The 18,234-nt window shown below is 39.9% G+C and overlaps 1 protein-coding gene across 4 annotated transcripts in view; it reads right to left on the bottom strand.

Annotated features, from left to right (window-relative positions):
• AMPH (amphiphysin) overlaps window positions 1-18,234 on the bottom strand; it is a 212,028-nt gene that overhangs the window by 107,332 nt on the left and 86,462 nt on the right. For all 4 annotated transcript variants that reach the window (XM_077864094.1, XM_077864092.1, XM_077864093.1 and 1 more), the window contains exon 2: window positions 11,444-11,524. In XM_077864094.1, the coding sequence (XP_077720220.1) occupies window positions 11,444-11,524 (81 nt within the window). The remainder of the gene's footprint in view (window positions 1-11,443; window positions 11,525-18,234) is intronic.

Here is an 18,234-nt window from a genome sequence, read left to right on the forward strand (position 1 = left end):
ACATTCTGCAAGCATACACTGCTCTGTACTCCTCAAAAATCTGAAGATCATGAAAGACAAGGCAAGACTGAAGAATTCCTCCAAATGTAAAGAGGCTAATGGGGACCTGACAGCTAAGTGCAAATATGACCGTGGAGTGGTCTGTCCCTGGACTTAGAAGAACATGAGTGGACAGTATGTTGCAAATAATTTCTCCCCTTCTGTAGTTTGTCTTTTCATTTCCTTAACAGGGTCCTTCCCAGAGCAAAAGCTTTGTTGTAGGCAAAATTTGAGGTTTGTAAATTAGGTGGTAATATAAGATTGACAGTCACTCACTGATTTTGACGGATGAACTGTGGCTGTGTAGGAGACTGTCCTTTTTGTATGCTAGATAGATAATAGGGGCACACATGGATGAGTGGATGGATGGATGGATGGATGGATGAGTGGATGGATGAGGAGATGAATGGATGGACAGATAGAATGAGAAAGTAATTGGGAAATCTAAGTAAAGGGCACACTACAATTCTTTGTACCATTTTATAACTTTTTTAAGTTCAAAATTATTGAAAAATATAAAATATACTGAGGTTCCTGGGTGGCTCAGTGGTTGACCTCAGGTTGTGATCCCAGGGTCCTGGGATTGAGTCCCACATCAGGCTCCCTGCATGGAGCCTGCTTCTCCCTCTGCCTGTGTCTCTGCCTCTCTCTGGGTCTCTCATGAATAAATAAATAAAATCACATATATATATGATGTATACACACACACACACACACCAAATAAACTGGGGAGATTTCATGTAAAATATAGGATTTGATCTCTTCTGGGAAATCAAGTGTGGCAACCTGAGCCCCATTCTCATGTGAGAGATGTGAGCTGGAGCTGACAGCTACTTTTCTTACACCTTATACATTCTATAACTCAGCCCAAAGCTCACCACTCCTTGTTTCTCTCCTTGCGTATTTCCTCATTTCTGTTCCTTCCCCATCTCTGTAACAATGTGAGTCTCCAGCTTTTACCTCAAGCACTTTTATCTGATAGAAGCAGTAGGCAGTAAGCTTTTGCTAAGTAAAAGTCTGAAAGGGGATATTTTCAACAGAAATTTTTATTGAGGTAACTGCAGAATTGCATGTAGTTGGAAAAAGTAATACAGAGATCCTTTCTCCTGTAACTAGTTTCTCTCACTGTTGCAATAACTAGAATAAGAACAGCTATATCTACAGATATAATCCACCAACCTTATTCCCCCAGTATTTACTTGTACTCATGCATGTATCACATGTAAAATTTCATGCATCCATTGCCACAGTTAGGATATAGCACTGTTCCACCAGGACAAGGATTGCTAGTGTTAATTTTTGTAACCCCATCTGACTCCCCTCTCCTTTCCCTAACCCCTTGGCAACCACTATTCTTCCTCCCATTTTGCCATTTTGTGATGTCAATAAGGTTTGTTACAAATGGAATCATATAGCAAGTAACCTTTTAGCTAGCTTTTTCACCCAGACTAATCCCCTATTGATTCATCCAAGTTACCACATCTATTTTTATTTCTGAGTAACATTCCGTGCTATGGACGTACAACAGTTTGTTTAACCATTTCACCTGCTGAAGGATATCTGGGATGTTTCCAGTTTGGGGCTATTACAAATAAAGCTGCCATAAACATTGGTTATAGGTTTTTGTACAAGCATAGGTTTTCATTTCTATGAGGTAAATGCTGAAGAGCACAGTTGTTAGGTTATATGACAGCTGCATGATTTTTAAAGAAATTTTTAAAGAAACGGCCAAAATGTTTTTCAGTATAGCTTTATCACTTCACCCAATGTATGAGGGATTGAGCTCCTCCACATCCTTGCCAGCACTAATGCTATTTAGTGGTATCACTAGTATTTATTTTAGCCATTCTGAAGTGTGTAGTGATATTATATTTTTAGTTTGCATTTGTCTGATGGTTAAATATATGTTAAACACATATTGAACATATGAAAACACTCATATGTTTTATGAATGGCTTCTCTGCCATGCCATCCAGATATCCTCTTCAGTGAAATGTCTGTATCTTTTGACTATTTTCTAACTGGATGGTTTGTGGGTTTTGTTGTTGAGTTTTGAGAGTTCTTTATATGTTCTAGATACTTGTCTTTTTATCCTCTTAATGTCCTTTTGCCAAACAAAAGTTTTTAATTTTGATGAGAATCAAATTTTCCTTTTTCGGACTGTGGTTTTGGAGTCGTCTAAAAATCCTGCATAGTCCTAGATTCTGAAGACTTTCTCCTATTCCTTTTTCCAAGAGTTTTAAAAGTATGTTTGCTTTTAAGTCCTTGATTCACTCTGAGTTAAATTTTGTATAAGAGTTAGGTTTGGGTCAAGGTTCATTGTTTTTGTCTATAGATACCTAATTACTACAGCATAATTTACTGAAAGACTTCTCCTCTACTGAATTGCCTTTGTACCTTTGTCGAAAATCAGTTGAATATATTTGTGTAGCTCTATTTCTGGCTTATCTGTCCTGTTCCATTATTTATGTGTCTATCCTTCTGCTGATACCATACTGTCTTGAAGCTGCAGCAACGTAATAGGACTTACTACTGAAATAGAGTGATTCTTCCCACTTTATTCCTCTTCTCTGTTTTAACTATTCTAGGGTCTGTTTCCATATAAATTTTAGAATAATGTTATGTATGCCTTTTTTAAAGCTGCTGTAAGAATTGTATGAAATTTCACTAAACCTACCGACCAATTTGGTAAGAACTGACACCTTTACTATGTTGAGTCTTCCAATCCATAAACATGGTATGTTTTTTCATTTATTTAATTCTTCTTTGATTTTTTTCATTAACAAATTGTAATTTTCAGCATATAGTTACTGTCTGTATTTTGTGAAGAGTGTACATAAACATTTCTCTTTTTTTGTATGTTACTATGTTTTTAACTTTGGTTTCTACATATTCATTGTTAATATACAGAAATGTGATTGATTTTGGGGTGTCAATTTTGTAATCCTATGACCTGGCTGAACTTACTTATTAGTTCTAGGGTTTTTTTGTGGAGGTCTTGGGATTTTCTATGTGCATAACATATCTGCAAATAGTTTTGTATCTTTCTTTCTGATCTGTGTGCCTTTTATTTCCTTTTTTAATTATTGTGCCAGCTAGAACTTCTAGTTCTACATTGGACAACATTGGTGAATGCAGACATCCTGGACTGTTCCCAATCTTAGGCGAAAAGCATTTTCTTAGGCGAAGTCTTTTCCCATTAAGTATGGTGTTAGTCTTAATTATTTTGTATATACTCTTTATCAAATTAGGGTAACCCTCCTCTGTTCCTAATTTGCTGAGCATTTTCATTATGAATGAATGGTAAATTTTTTTCATGCTTTTTCTACGTCAGTTAGTATGATCATACGGTTTTTTCTTCCTTAAGCTGTTTATATGGTGGATCGTACTGATTGATTTTGGAATGTTAAACCATCCTAACATATCTAGAATAAATTCTACGTGGTCATGGTTATAATTCCTTTTAAACATTGTTGAGTTGGATTTGCTGACACTTTGTTAAGGATTTATATGTCTAAGTTCATGAAAAATATGGATATTCAGTTTTCTTTTTCCACACTGTGATTATCTGGTTTTGGAATTAAGATCATACTGGCCACATCTACTTTCTGTAAAAGACTGCATAAAATTGGTGTTAATTCTTGTTTTAATATCAGAATTCTTCAGTGAAACCATCTGGGCCTGAATATTTCTTTTGTAGATTTTAAATTTCAAATTCAATTTCTTTAATGATTATAGGACTATTCAGATACTCCACTTTATTACATTTTGGCAGTTTATGGTCATTGAGGAATTGGTCCATTGTGGTCATCAAATTTAAAAGTATAAAGTTATACATCAAATTAAATGAAACTACACCAAATTTAAAAACTTGTGCATAGCAAAGGAAGCCACCAACAAAATGAAAAGGCAACCTATAGAATGGAAGAAAAGATCTGGAAACCATATATCTGAAAAGGGGTTAATATCCAAAGTATACAAAGAACTCTATAGCAACAAAACAATCCAGTTTTTTAAATGGGCAGCGGAACTGAATAGAACTTTTCCCAAAGAAGACATACAAACAGCCAAAAGGTCCATGGAAAGATGCTTGATATCACTAACCATAAGGCAAATATAAATCAAAACCAAAATGAGATGTCACCTCACATATGTTAGAATGGCAATCATCAAAAAGCCAAGAGATAGCAAGTGCTGACGAGGATGTGGGAAAAAGGGAACACTTTGGCACTGTTGGCAGCAATGTAAATTGGAGCAGCCAATATGGAAAACAGTATGGAGGTTCTTTAAAAAAATAATAAAAAATAAAGCAATTCTACTTCTGGGTATATATTCAAAGGAAATGAAAACAAGACCTAAAAGAAATATCTGTATTCCCATGTTCATTGCGTCATTATTCACAATAGTCAAGATATGGAAATAACCTAAGTGTCCATCAATGAATGGATGGATAAAAAAGATGTGGAGAGAGTTTGTATATGTAATGGAACATATACATGGAATACTATATATATAATACTTATATATGTGTGTACTAATATACATATACACCTATATAATGAAATATTATATGGCCTTTCCATGAGAAAGGTCATCCTGCCATTTGCAACAACATATGTAGACCTTGAAACATTATGCTAAGCAGAATAAGTCAGGCAAAAACAAATGCTATATATTATATTATAACTTATATGTATATAATCTAAAAGAGCCAAACTCATAGAAACAGAGACTAGAATGGTAGTTACCAGGACCTGGGGGGGTGGGGTAAAGGGCAGATATGTATCAAAGGGTAAAAACTTCCAATTATAAGATGAATATATTCTGGGGGTCCAATGTGCAGCACGGTGGTTACAGTTCATAATACTGTGGTATACACTTGAAGTTGCTAAGAGACTAGATTTTAAATGTTCTTACCACAAAAAAAAAGAAAAGAAATCATAATTAGGTGATGTAACACTATAATGATAATACATAAGTGCAATATATGTGTGTTAAATCCACACTTTGTACACCTCAAACCTGCACAATATTATACGTCAATTACATCTCACTAAAGCTGGTAGGAAAAAAGAAAGAGGAATGGAAGAAAGGAAAGAAGGAAGGACGGAGAGTAGGCAGGTCGGCTGGCCTACCCTTCATGGCCCATTTACCTACCCAGCTCATCTCCACCCTCACTCCCCTGATTCAGCTCTCAACATTAATATTATTACATCAAATGCAATTTTTCAAAGGTGGTAATCTCTTTCTAAACTTCTGACTTTTATATATGCCATTTTCTTCCTTGGGTGACTCTTCTGTCCTTGTTAAAAACAAACAAACAAACAAAGCTGTTCACAATATCTCCTTTATTGTCCTTTTACTGGCTAGACAATCTATAGTGATATCCTTGGTTTCATCCCTGATATTGATAATTTGTGTCTCTTTGGGGGTCAGTTTTGCTAAAGATTTATCAAATTTATTAATTTTTTCAAAAAATCAGCTTTTTATTTATTTTCTCTATTCTTGTCCTATTTTCAGTTTCATTGATTTCTGCTCTTTTTTAGATTTCCTTCTTCTGCTTGCTTTAGGCTTATTTTGTTCATCTTTTTCCAGTTTCTTGAGGTAGGAACTCGGATTATTGATTCGTTTCCTCTCTTTGTTCCCAATAGAAGCATGTAATGCTATAAATTTCTCTTCCATGGTTGCTTCAGCTGCCTTGAAAGATTTTATTTTCGAGACCTTATATCTAAGGGGCCAGATAAATGCTTTCTTCTCAGGATCCTTTATCTGGAGTGCTAATACTCTCTATACTATCCCCTATTAAGCCTGACTAACTAGAAAGAGACTTATTAAACTCATTCTCATTAGGGTCTGAGCAGCATATATTTTACCTCTTACAGGGGCAAATGTATTTTCACCGAGCATTCAGCTTCCTGGATCAACAACTTTGGGAAGAAAGGAATTTTGCCACTGCTCCCAAAACTACGCCTGCTAGGGAGAAGACCCTCTCCATAGATCACAGTTATACAGATCACAGATACTTCAGGGCATGGCCACCAACTTTCTATCTATATTTTGTCAGAAAGATACTGAAATAGATATCTAACGTAGGGATAGAAGTTTCAAGAATTAGTCAGAGGAAGTGCTAGAAAACAAAGATATGAATAGAAACCAAGCACAGGTCCTCAATTTGCTGCCCCTGAACCAGCCTCACTGGCATTTTCTGGGAACCTGTCAGAAATGCACATTCCCAGACCTTGCCCCAGACCTACTGATGCAGAAGCTCAGAGGTGGGGCACAGCAATCTGTACTGTGATGATGCAGCTAAAGTGTGAAAAACACTACTCTGGAGGGCAAAACTTGCCCCCTTTAGTTTTTACTCAGAATCCAGAAAGTCTGATGACCTGACAGGAAGCTCTGTAGGCTGACTGAGGTTCTCCACATTCTAGGCTGGGACACCATCCTTTAGAATTGGATGGGTACCTCCAGACAGACAGATGGGCTCATATTTAACTAAAGCAATGGTTACTTCAGAGGAAGTCACTACTAGTATAATAAAAAGTGGACACGCTAATGTATTCAGATCATAGTTATCTGTGGTAAAACGAAATAGTTCTAAGGTAACTGCTTAGCCTATATGCTTAAGAAAATTGCAAAAAAAATTCAGAATGCAAATGCAATTTGCCATAAATAAAAAATTTTATCCTCACATTAACACACTGTGGGAGTATATTTGTATTTACATTTTCTAAAACGTCTTTAAGTTTTATTTTTAATTACTTGCATGCATATGTATTAAAAAATGTCATGAAACTACTTACAAAAATGCACATATTCAGCATCTTTTCCAGCCCAGAAATAAAAACATGCTCTAAGAATGTGCTCTAAATGATCATTTCCAGGGGTGCCTGGGGGGCTCAGTCAGTTAAGCGTCTACCTTTGGTTCATGTCATGATCTCAGGATCCTGGGATGGAGCCCTGTGTCAGGCTTCCTGCTCAGCAGGGAGTCTGCTCCTCTTTCTGCCTCTGACCACCCCTTCCCTGCCCAAACTCATGTTTACACTCTATCCCCCCCCAAAAAAAAATCTTTATGAAAATTTTTTTCATTTATTTTTCTTAAAGATTTATTTGCTTGAGTGAGAGAGAACAGAGAGCAAAAGAGAGCCCAAGTGGGGGGAGGGGAGTAGAGAGGGAGAAGCAGACTCCCCGCTGAGCAGAGTCCCACAGCAGGGCTCGATTCCAGCACCCTGGGATTGTGACCTGAGCTGAAGGCAGATGCTTAATCAACTGAGCCATCCAGATGCCCCCTTATAAAAAATTTTTTTGATCATTTCCACCACCAGGTTTGGTTTCAAGTCTGACAAGTATTTTTAAAGCTTGTGTACAAAGCACTAGATCCTATGGACACACAAAGATGAAAAGCATCACATGGGATCCCTGTGCTGCAGAGAGATCAGGAAGGAGAAGACATGACTCCAGTTTTCGGTCATTGGATGATCCTAACAATTGGAAGAACTGGCTCCACATTCTCACCACTGGAGAGGACTTCAAAGTCCAAACATTTTCCTTCCTTTTTTGCTTGTATCACACTGAAGCGAGGCTGCTCCTGGCTGCTGGGCATGGAGAGAGACAGCAGAACCACACTGCCATGGTGTTTAAATAGGAAGGAAAAGCTACAGCTCTGAGCGGTGAGACACACCTCCCCTTCATTCCAAGTAGTGTTCTTGGATTGTAAGTCGAGGTGGGTGCTCACAGCTGTACTCACGGATATGTGACCAAATAGTTGGGTTATCTGGGCCCAAACAGCCCGAGCTATTCAGTTGTTATAATCAGTATGGTTGCCACAAGCACAGCATCTTAATGGGCGGGTTTATTAGCAAGAAGGAGGAAGAGAGGCCATGGACCTTCCTTCCCCTTTGGGACCTTTCTTCTGCTCATTAATAGGTTCGTTAGCCAGCTACCAGGTGAAATAAGGCAATGTTCACACCATCAATTCTGCTACTTGTTGGTGGCTCTGGTAAGACAGGCAAAATAGAAAGGGGGCAAAAAAACACACCACTTTGGGGAGGACATGTCGAAGTGAGACTTTGTTGCTCCTACTGGATGGATATCTATAATCCTTGCTCTCTTTGGCATTTGTCACCATGGAAAATCTCAGTATTTGGCAGAAGAGTTCACTCTATTTCTTTTTGCTCTGCCCTACTCTCCCCTTCCTCCTTGTCCCAGTTGAGTGGTTTACGAAATCTAGACCACAAAACCGCAGCAACGGGGAGCCCAATAGGACAACCGAGAGAGTGCACACAAATCCTTCATCCACGCTCTGAGTCTAACAAAAACCACTTCTTAGGAAAAGAAGTTTGGGATCAGAAAGAAAACCTGGAGTTGGAATAAGATAAAAGCTAAACTTCAAGCGAGAGTTCAAACACAGAACCTGCTGCCATCTTTGCTTCCAACCTGAATGAACAGGGCATATGTCAATCACTAGGAAGACATTCATGATTTTACTAAAAGGAATTTAAAAGCAACATCACGAGGACCCAAGATGTTTGAATACTTTCTAGAATATTCTAGAACAATCTACTTTTGATTAAGTACTACTTGAGCATGATCAGGTGACTATAAGGTACAAATTCAAATATAGCTCATTTTATACTCTACATAGTATCTTTTTGGATTTGAAAAATATGTCATCACAGAAAAAAAATAAGAAATCTAGATTTCCTGGGTCAGATAAAATCTTTAGAGTCGCCTGTAGATGATACCTTCTGCCTTTAGAGTAACGATTCACCATTACATTAACACTAAAAGCTATGGGACCCATAGAGGTCACCACAATCTTAGTAGATCTTTCTTTCTAGGTTAATATTCCCACATATGTAGAAACACCTTTCTCAGCATCTGAAACAGATGTGAATCGGTTACCAATACATACTGAGGCTTAAAAGTATATCTTTTCCCCCCTGCAGAGTATTAAAACATTCAGCCTTCACCATTCATCTCAACCATTAATATGTTTCTACAGAAAATTGATAAATCTCTCTCCTACCTACCTCCCAACCATTCCTTTTCTCCTTCTCTCTGTCTACTATACACACAGGGTTAAGGTACCAAACCTCCTTATTGTATTAACATGAATATAAATTTATTGTTTCTGATTAAAAGAAATAAACAAGGGGTGGCTCAGCTGGTTAAGCATCTGCCCTCAGGTCATGATCCCAGGGTCCTGGGATGGAGCCCACATCAGGCTCCTTGCTCAGCAGGCACTCTGCTTCCCCCTCTACTTCTGCCCCTCCCCCGCATGTGCCTGCTGTCTCTCACAAATCTCTTTCTCTAATAAATAAAATCTTTTTTTAAAAAAGAAACAAACAGAAAAACATCAGAATGAGTATATGCAAATGCAAGATGTTTTTGATGGAAAAATGCTTCAAAGGGAGCCAAAGCAGGGGTCAAGATATTCTTTGAGAAATACTATTTCTACATTTCTATTCTACTTGTTTCACTCTTATAAATTGCTTGTTCAAACTTCCCCAGATTTTGAAGTTTTGCCCAGTTCTTGCAATCTGCTAATATTCTTGATAAGGACCAAGATGTTGGGTCTTCAAGAATGATAGTATATGATTTGCTCTATAACTTGAACACTTGAAACTGTATATATAATAACTGTAGTGGATGGCATAACAGCATTATAAAGTCACCCCACGCTGCTGCTGCTAGTGGCACAGGTCACTTAACTGAGGAAACTGATGATTTAACTTCTCGTACTTTTCTTTAGTACTTAGACAAAAAAAAGAATTCTCACCAGGTTCAGTCAACAAAGTCCAAAAAAAAAAAACCAGTAAGAATTGGAAAATGCAAAGTGCTTCCTCGTCATAGATGCTTTCCTAAACTCGATGCTTCCCAAGGTTAGCCTTCTGTGGTGCTAACAGCACCAAAACACCATAAAAGTGGCACAGGAAAAAAAATCCAAGAGCAAAGATCTAATTATAGTCAGCCTATGGGCCTGGGTCTGACATTTTTCTAGAAGTTCTCTCTTCTACCTTCATTAATCCAAAGCTCTCCATGATGTTGTTACCTGGACATGATCTATTTCTGTCACTGTTTTCTTCTCCAACTCCCTTCTCTCCTTCCTCATTTTCAGACAGAGTAAGACTGCTACAACTCATAGAATAAATTGGGGACCCATCTGCACATGTCCACTCCTAGTCTTGGGATGAAATGGGAGGTATTCAGGAATATGTTCTGGTAGAGACTGGGATACCTGGCTTCATACCTGCTGGATTTTATTACCCATGTTGGTGAGGGAAAGAAATAGCATATCTGCAGTGAGACAAATAGCAGGAGCTGTGGCACACATATGGAAGAAAGCAATGTCTGGGATTTGAGATCTGCAAACGGGCAAAGGCAGCAAAATGAAACCTGTGATAAGCCGACACTACTGATTGTCATCCCCAAGGCCACAATATCCTGTGGATGCTGGTAGCTCCAATGACACCAGGAAAATAAATCCATGCCCTCATGTATCATCACCCAGTCCAAATCCCATTTGCCAAAGTCTACCATCCCAGCGCTCTTCCCACTTCACCTCTCGTATGACCTCCAGATAAGAGGCTTCTAACCTCAGAGAGCCCCACCTGGACCCTATGGACACTCTCCAAGGAGTGATATTCTGGCCAATTCTCCAAGCCTTGAAGATACAAACATGATTTTTTAAAAGAGTTTCTTTACACATGTGTCTGTTGATCACACTGCGGCCCATCAAAAGAACAAACATTACAAACCATGTTCCTCAACCTTGGTCCATATTAGCACTTCCCTTATGGAGACTTTTTAGACATTTTTTTTTCCCTCATCACACACCCTCATGAAATGTTAATACCATAGATATACTCTATATTAATATGATGTAGATACATAAAAAGAGTACATTTTGCCCACAAAGAACCAATTTTCACCCTCTTGGGGGAGATATAATCCCTGTTAAGAATGCATGATCTTGAAGCATGCAACAATTATAATAATAGTGCCAGAAGTATCTAACTACTGTTTCCCTATACTCTATTATACTAAGGCTATAAATCACCCAAAACAGCAGCTTTCCTTTAGATCAATAAGTTGTACTGAAGAGGTCCAGACAAGCAAAGTCTTAATCTCCTGAGAGTCTAAAACGCCAGTCTTCTTCCCACAGTGCCTACTGCCTCTTCCTTCACCTCCCACAAGAACGTCTACAGAATTAGCAAGTGTCACCCTCAGGTTAACGCCAACCCCAAAGAAAATTCCTTCTTCAACCTTAACGCACTGTGGTTACATTAAAACCCAAACACTGTCAACCCACTTCCCCTTCTTTCCAACCCCCTAAGCCATTCTTGATGAGTATCTCTCTTTGACAATTAAATTGAGGCCCAAACTAGCTAACTGGACTTACCTCTTGCCGTTTGAAGTTCTGGACATATTCTTCAAACTGTTCATCTTTCGTCTCATCAGCTTTGCCAAGCTTCTGAAGAACCTGGTTTAGAAATAAGACAAAATGGATTGATTTAAAAATATTTGCAAATAACAGGCAAAGCAAGACTGTTCTGCTCTTCTGAGGAGACATCACTCAGCATAGTTAGTTTTTCTGTTCTGGAAGCATCTTGGCTCAGTGGCTTGGGGTTGATCAGACTGGGATTTTAACCACAGCTCTGCATTCCCAGGCTGAGCAATGTAATGCTACATTGCATGTATCGACCTATACATATCCGTCCATTTCCCCCAGTAGGCTATACGTGACTTAAAGGCCAAAGGTCTGTCCTGTCTTCTTGTCCAAAGCATCTGGCACAATGCTCGATGCAGAACAGGTATGCAGTTGTTTGTTACACAGTGAACCAAAGATATCCCACCAAAGAATTAGCCTACTTGATAGGGATGGTATTAGAATTGCTGGAGCTGGGACACCTGGGTGTGATCCTGGAGTTCTGGGATTGAATCCCTCATTGGGGTCCCCGCAGGGAGCCTGCTTCTCCCTCTGCCTTGTGTCTCTGCCTCTCTCTGTGTGTCTCTCATGAATAAATAAATAAAATCTTAAAAAAAAAGAATTGCTGGAACCAGGCACATAGCACCTTCTCCCCACCACCTTCCAATATGCGCTTCAACCCACTGAATGCTCAAAGATGCCCTCAAATGCGCAAAGCCCCTTGCTAAACACTAGTCTCCAGAAACATCAAGGTAAATACAACAAGGTCCCAACATTTAATCTTGAGAAACTAAGAGTCTAATGGGGTCAATGAGGCAGGTTCCCAAATAACAAATCACAGGCAAGGTGTAATAGGCAACATGAGGGGTTACAAAGTATTATTAGCAACATCCCTTAGAGCTGAGGTTCTTAGGGAATGCTCTGTGGAGCTCATTCAAACTGCACTGGAAATGCTAGCAGACAGGAATGTGGCAGATTGCATTCCAGCCGAAGGAGTAGCCTCAGCAGAGATCCCTGGAAAAATCATTATATATCGTAAGATTGAGCAGGAGTTGTTCTGTCTTCCTAGAGCTCAGGATGGGATATCGAGAGAAGCAGTTCCTAAGAGAGACCGCAGAAAGTTACTTGGGGTGGGGGGGGGCACCTTGGTGGCTCAGTGGTTGAGCGTCTGCCTTTGGTTCAGGTTGTGACCCCAGGGTCCTGGGATCGAGTCCCACATCAGGCTCCCTGCATGGAGCCTGCTTCTCCCCCTGCCTGTGTCTCTGCCTCTCTCTCTGTATCTCTCATGAATAAGTAAATAAAATCTTAAAAAAAAAAAAAAAAAAGTTACTTGGGCACAGAGCAGAGGGATTCTGAAAGCCAAACTGGCTTCTCAGCTCAGTAGTTCCACGTCTAGTACCTCAAACACCACGTCATTTGAGAATTTAAAAACTCCATAAACACCGCCTTAATGGATTGAAAATTATTTATATGAAAATGTTGTCTTAAAAAAAAAAAAAAAAAAGAAAATGTTGTCTTTAACTTTTGAAAAACTGTAACAACAGTTACAACTTAGAAGTGTTTTGCAAATGCAAGCTATTGTTACTATTATTTTTGTTGTTGCCAGTTGTTGCAAGAGAGAGAGGGCAAAGCAAAATTACACTGGCCACACTTGCCAGAGAAGGAAATTCAATGACTTAGGGATTCTTGGCCTTGTTACAAGATCTCCTCCCATCCACTCCCATATTTTTGGTTCAAAAGTAAAAATAACTTTAAGAAAGAAAATGTTGCTTGATTGCTTCTTCATTCCATCTACCTTTTAAAATTTCTTTTTTTTTTTTTTCATTTTAAAGCTAGGCCTCCCAAAGGACCTCTTGTGCCACACATATACACCAAGAGTAATGGGGGAAGGTACCCAGGATTAAACTATGTGACTTTTTCCCCCTAATTCATAAAATTGACTAATTTCATAAATGTTTGGCTACTTGAGAGCTGGTGAGTCTTTGAGAAGTGCCAACACGTCGTCTGATGGCAGCAGTTCACAAAAGTCAAGAAAGGGTTTCAAAGTCTTCTGAGCACAGAACTTCAGCCCCACCTCTTTCCCTGCAGTACAAAGGTGCTCTGGTCTCAGGAGTGGGAGAAAAAAGACAAATGTCCATCGAGTCTCCCCTACAAGCCTGAAACCGCAGGAAGTGATTCATGTTACCTCTTGCATCCTCCCAACACTCCCAGCTGCTTCTTATTCTGTAATGATGGCTGAGGAAATAGGACACAGTAAGTGGCTTACTGGAGACGCTCTGGAAAATCCCCTTTTGGAAGTCTGGTACCCCTGTCCCCACCCACAGATAGCCTGTTCCTTCTTGTGGGAAGCAAATGGGATCTTGTCATTCTCACTTCTCATCCGAGATTCCTGAAGGCCACCATACTCTAGGAAAAACCTACCTTCCAGGGCACCCAAGTGGCTCAGCAGGTTAAGCATCTGCCTTCGGCTCAGTCATGATCCCAGGGTCCTGGGATGGAGCCCCACATCAGGCTCTCTGCTCAGCGGGGAGTCTGCTTCTCCCTCTGCCTCTGCTCCCACCTCCCTAGAGCATACATGTGCTCTCGCTCTCTCTCTCTCAGCCTCGTTCTATCTCAAATAAGTGAAATCTTGAAAGAAAGAAGAAAGAAGAAAGAAAGAAAGAAAGAAAGAAAGAAAGAAAGAAAGAAAGACATATCTTCCAAGGTGTATATCTATGACTGCGAAGAGGATTTTTCACAAACCCTTTGCTGAAAGTCTATTATTTAAATTTTAAATCACAACACCTTGCATTTCATATTTCTAGAAATTGTACAGTATAATTAAAGTAGAAAAAAACGACCCAAAAAACTGCTCCTAGGTGTCAAGAAAGAATTGTAATTGGATGACACAATAAGCCCACACTCTCTCTTCTTTTTTTTTTTTTTTTAATTTTTATTTATTTGAGAGAGAGAACACGAGCTGAGGGAGAGGCAAGGAGAGAGGGAGAAGCAGGTGCCGCTGCCCTCTCTTCTAAGGAAAGTAATGAAGGACCAGGACCTGTGAGAGTTACAGCACACCTGCATCCTGGTGACAGGAGAGTCAGGAAAGGCACGGGACAGAGCAGCAAAGGATCCGGCCTTTGCTGAGAACCTTCCGCAAGCCAGTCACAATGTCAGGGAATTCCATTATTTCAGCTGATTCTCACAGGAACCTCCTCACTCCTATTTTAATTGCATCGACAGCATAAACTTACATTGGCAAAAAGCTGGAGGTTGGGAGGAATATTGGATGTATTACATGATGAGAATCAGGATTCATGAAATCCTGACAAAATTCTCTAAGAAGATGAAATTCAATGGAGATAAAATTAAGTCAAAAACATAATTGTACAAGTTATGAATTTATGATTTCAACTTTCAACCAACATGCAACAGAACGGATGCTAGGAAGACATGGTTTCTGCCCTTCAGGAGAAATAAGGGATGACTTTAGCGGATATGTTGATACGCGTCGACAAAGTAATGTTTCTGGAAAGCACCCCAGGCTGATAAGCCGGGAGAGCCGGACTGAATGCTTCTCTGCCATGGACAAGGTGGCAAACACAGGAATTCACAGACAACCTGCAGCCAGCAAAAGGGAGTCCCCAGAAAGGCAGAGAGAATTGACACCCTGAGGTAAGAGGAAAATTTGATCTAATTGGGGATGTTACCAGGGAGAAGAGAAGAGGAAGAGAGCGCAGTTGTCTTTGGATATCTGAAGGGTTATCACGATAAAGAAGGATCAGACTTGTTCCATCAGAAACCAAGGTCAAGGGCTAGCATCGGCCGGTAAAAGCAATAAATAAAAACTTTTGCACAAATTTATCATGGTTTTCTGGAAATTACATAGTTCATTGGCAGAGGTAATGAGCTCACTGTCCTAGCAGTTATCTGAGCTTAACCAGTAGTTAGAGGTGCCAGAGAAGAGATGTATTCATCTAACAGATGAACGAAATAAATATCTTCTAATTCAAATTCTAATTCTAATTTCAGATATCTTCTAATGCTTGAATCCATAATAAATGTATCAAGTTTCACATTTTCCCTACGAAAGAACACACATCACCATGAAGAGTAGGCAGAGAAGAAAATCTATTCACCTCTCTCTCCAGCTGAAGGTGACTTACTGGACCACATGCCAAACTCCATGAGAGCAGTGGCGGAAAAGGGAGCCAAATGTAGGGATAGTGAGTGTAGATGAGGCTGGTGTGGGAGGGAGAGGGCAGATCAGAGAGGGCCTTAGTCTGCAAGACTAAAGACTTTATTTATTTATTTTTTTTAAGATTCTATTTTTTTGGGACACCTGGGTGGCTCAAAGCGGTTGGGCGTCTGCCTTTGGCCCAGGGCGTGATCCCAGGATGCTGGATTGAGTCCCACATCGGGCTCCCTTCTCCCTCTATGTCTCTGCCTCTCTCTATGTGTGTCTCTCACGAATAAATAAATAAAATCTTTTTTAAAAAGATTCTATTTATTTATTCACAGAGAATTTTATTTATTTACTCTCTGTGTCTCTCATGAATAAATAATTTATTTAAAAAAATAAATAATTAAAAAAAAGATTCTATTTATTTATTCACAGAGAGAGAGGCAGAGACATAGGCGGAGGGAGAAGGGAGCCCGATGTGGGACTCGATCCCAGGACCCTGGGATCACGCCCTGAGCCAAAGGCAGACGCTCAACCACTGAGCCATCCAGGCACCCAAGACAAGAAATTATATGACTTTAATTTTCTCCTACAGGCTGCTGAGTCAATGAAGTGTTTTCCCTGGAGAGGGCCACCCAATTAGACCGGTGCTCCTTGGTGACAGTGATCAGGACAGATTAAGAGACAGTGGGACCAGTTAAGAGACTACAGGATCAGACTCAGATGGAGTCTGAGCTCAGGAACAGATGGACAGACCCTTTAAGAAGAGCAATCCACAGTATTTACTGGCTTAGGACATGGGCAGGGTAGGGACAGAGAAGATGTGAGGATGATCTCGGGTTTCTGCTGCTGGGGGGGTGGGGGGGCTAAGTTACGGTCAAGTCTCCAAGGATGGAAATGGTTCAGATGGGAGATTATGAAAAGGCAAGGACAGGAAACGTGCAACAGGACTTGGGGACAGAACTGAAGGCCCAGCCAGAAGACTCACTGAAGCAAGTTTTGTGATTTGTCTCCAGCAGCCTCAATATTGGTGATAAAACTGATGTGCTGCATAAAGGAATATCTTAAGGCAACAAAAATACTGAAACCTGGAACTGAGCTGATGAAGAGTATCTTCTTCCTTGTTTTACATCATGAGATCTGACAGTGAGTTTCTAGCTTAGGTGGCCTCTCGCTTTCACTGTCCACTGACTACCTCGAAATTGTCAATTAAGCCTGAACGTTTGGCACCATGGATGCCACAGGGGTATGACTAGGCATTCCTGTACCTGATGTTCAGGTTCTGACAACATGGTAACACCTTCCACCTTCAAGCCAAAGGCAGCCATTCTGTGCCTTGTGCATTTCATTTTAGGACAATTTCATTTGCACTGACACTCAACTATTTTGAAACAAGAGGATTTTGTTGTTACTTTGGTTGCTGCTGTTTTCAAAATGCAAAATCCCATTCTAAATTGCATAAGCTTTTTCAAACTGCCTCTCCTTTCTGAGATTCTGAAACATCCCCCTAAGGGCTGGCTGTGTCATCCTCCTGCCTCAGGGCCCAGTTCAGAAGTTCTGATCTGATCATAAAAGACAGCATGACAGAGGCGGATAAAAAATTAAATAGGAAGGAATAGCAGGAATATGGTAGCCTGGAATATTTTCACTAATAAATCCTCTTTCAAGTGTCTCCAGTGTCTCCAAAAGCAGTCAGTTCCCAGCATGGTTTGCATGCGCTGCTCCGAAGATGTGAATCTCATATTCTTTTTTTAGAGCGATTCTCTAGAGCAGTTAATTGTTCATGAAGTGGCCAAGTAAGGTCCCTAAAAATTCAAAATTCTTTGATTTGGGCAGTTTCCCCATCCAGTAAAGCTACCATTCTAATCAAGTTTCAAATCCTTGCGGTCCAGAGCAAATAAATATTGACTACTGTATAGGTAACAGAAGAATTACCCTCTCTTAATATTTTTACATTAGGAATGGAATGCTACTATGTTGGTCGCTTTCAAAAAGATAGTTGGTGTTTTAAGGCAAAGAAAAACATCACCATCTTCCATTGCCCATGGTAATGATGGAATATGAAGAAGCTGGCACGAGCCAAGGATGAAGACCACAGGTATTTCAAGAGGAAGACTATGGAGGTGTTGGAGACATGCTTTCTGTGCAGCTTCATAGCGGAGCAAGGAGGATGGTTAAAGCAATTCTGCAGGATGGGCCACTGGGATTCCTGACAGAAATTCATGCTTTGGATGAGGGATCAGATTGGACAGACTTTTAAGTGTGGGTGATTCATGCTTCCTTACACCAGACTCTCAAGGTCAAGGAGAGAACGACATTATTTAGTGTTCTCTGAACAAGGAGACATCCCTGTCTTCACACTCTTTGCATTTATTTTTTTTTTAAAAAAGCATGTAAAACTATGTATAGATTATCCATTGACTCCAGGAGTCAACTGCATTAATGACTATGGTCTCTTCTTATCTGGGTAAGTTATGGAGAATTGGTCTTCCCCTCCGCACCCCCCCCCACCCATGTGCAGATGATTCATTCACTCATCTGTCCAGATACCCACACATCCATGTGTAAATTCACAGGGCATTTATCAAGGGCTCACTCTGAC

The sequence above is a fragment of the Canis aureus genome, chromosome 21 (assembly GCF_053574225.1).
Source record: "Canis aureus isolate CA01 chromosome 21, VMU_Caureus_v.1.0, whole genome shotgun sequence".
Lineage (NCBI taxonomy): Eukaryota > Metazoa > Chordata > Mammalia > Carnivora > Canidae > Canis > Canis aureus.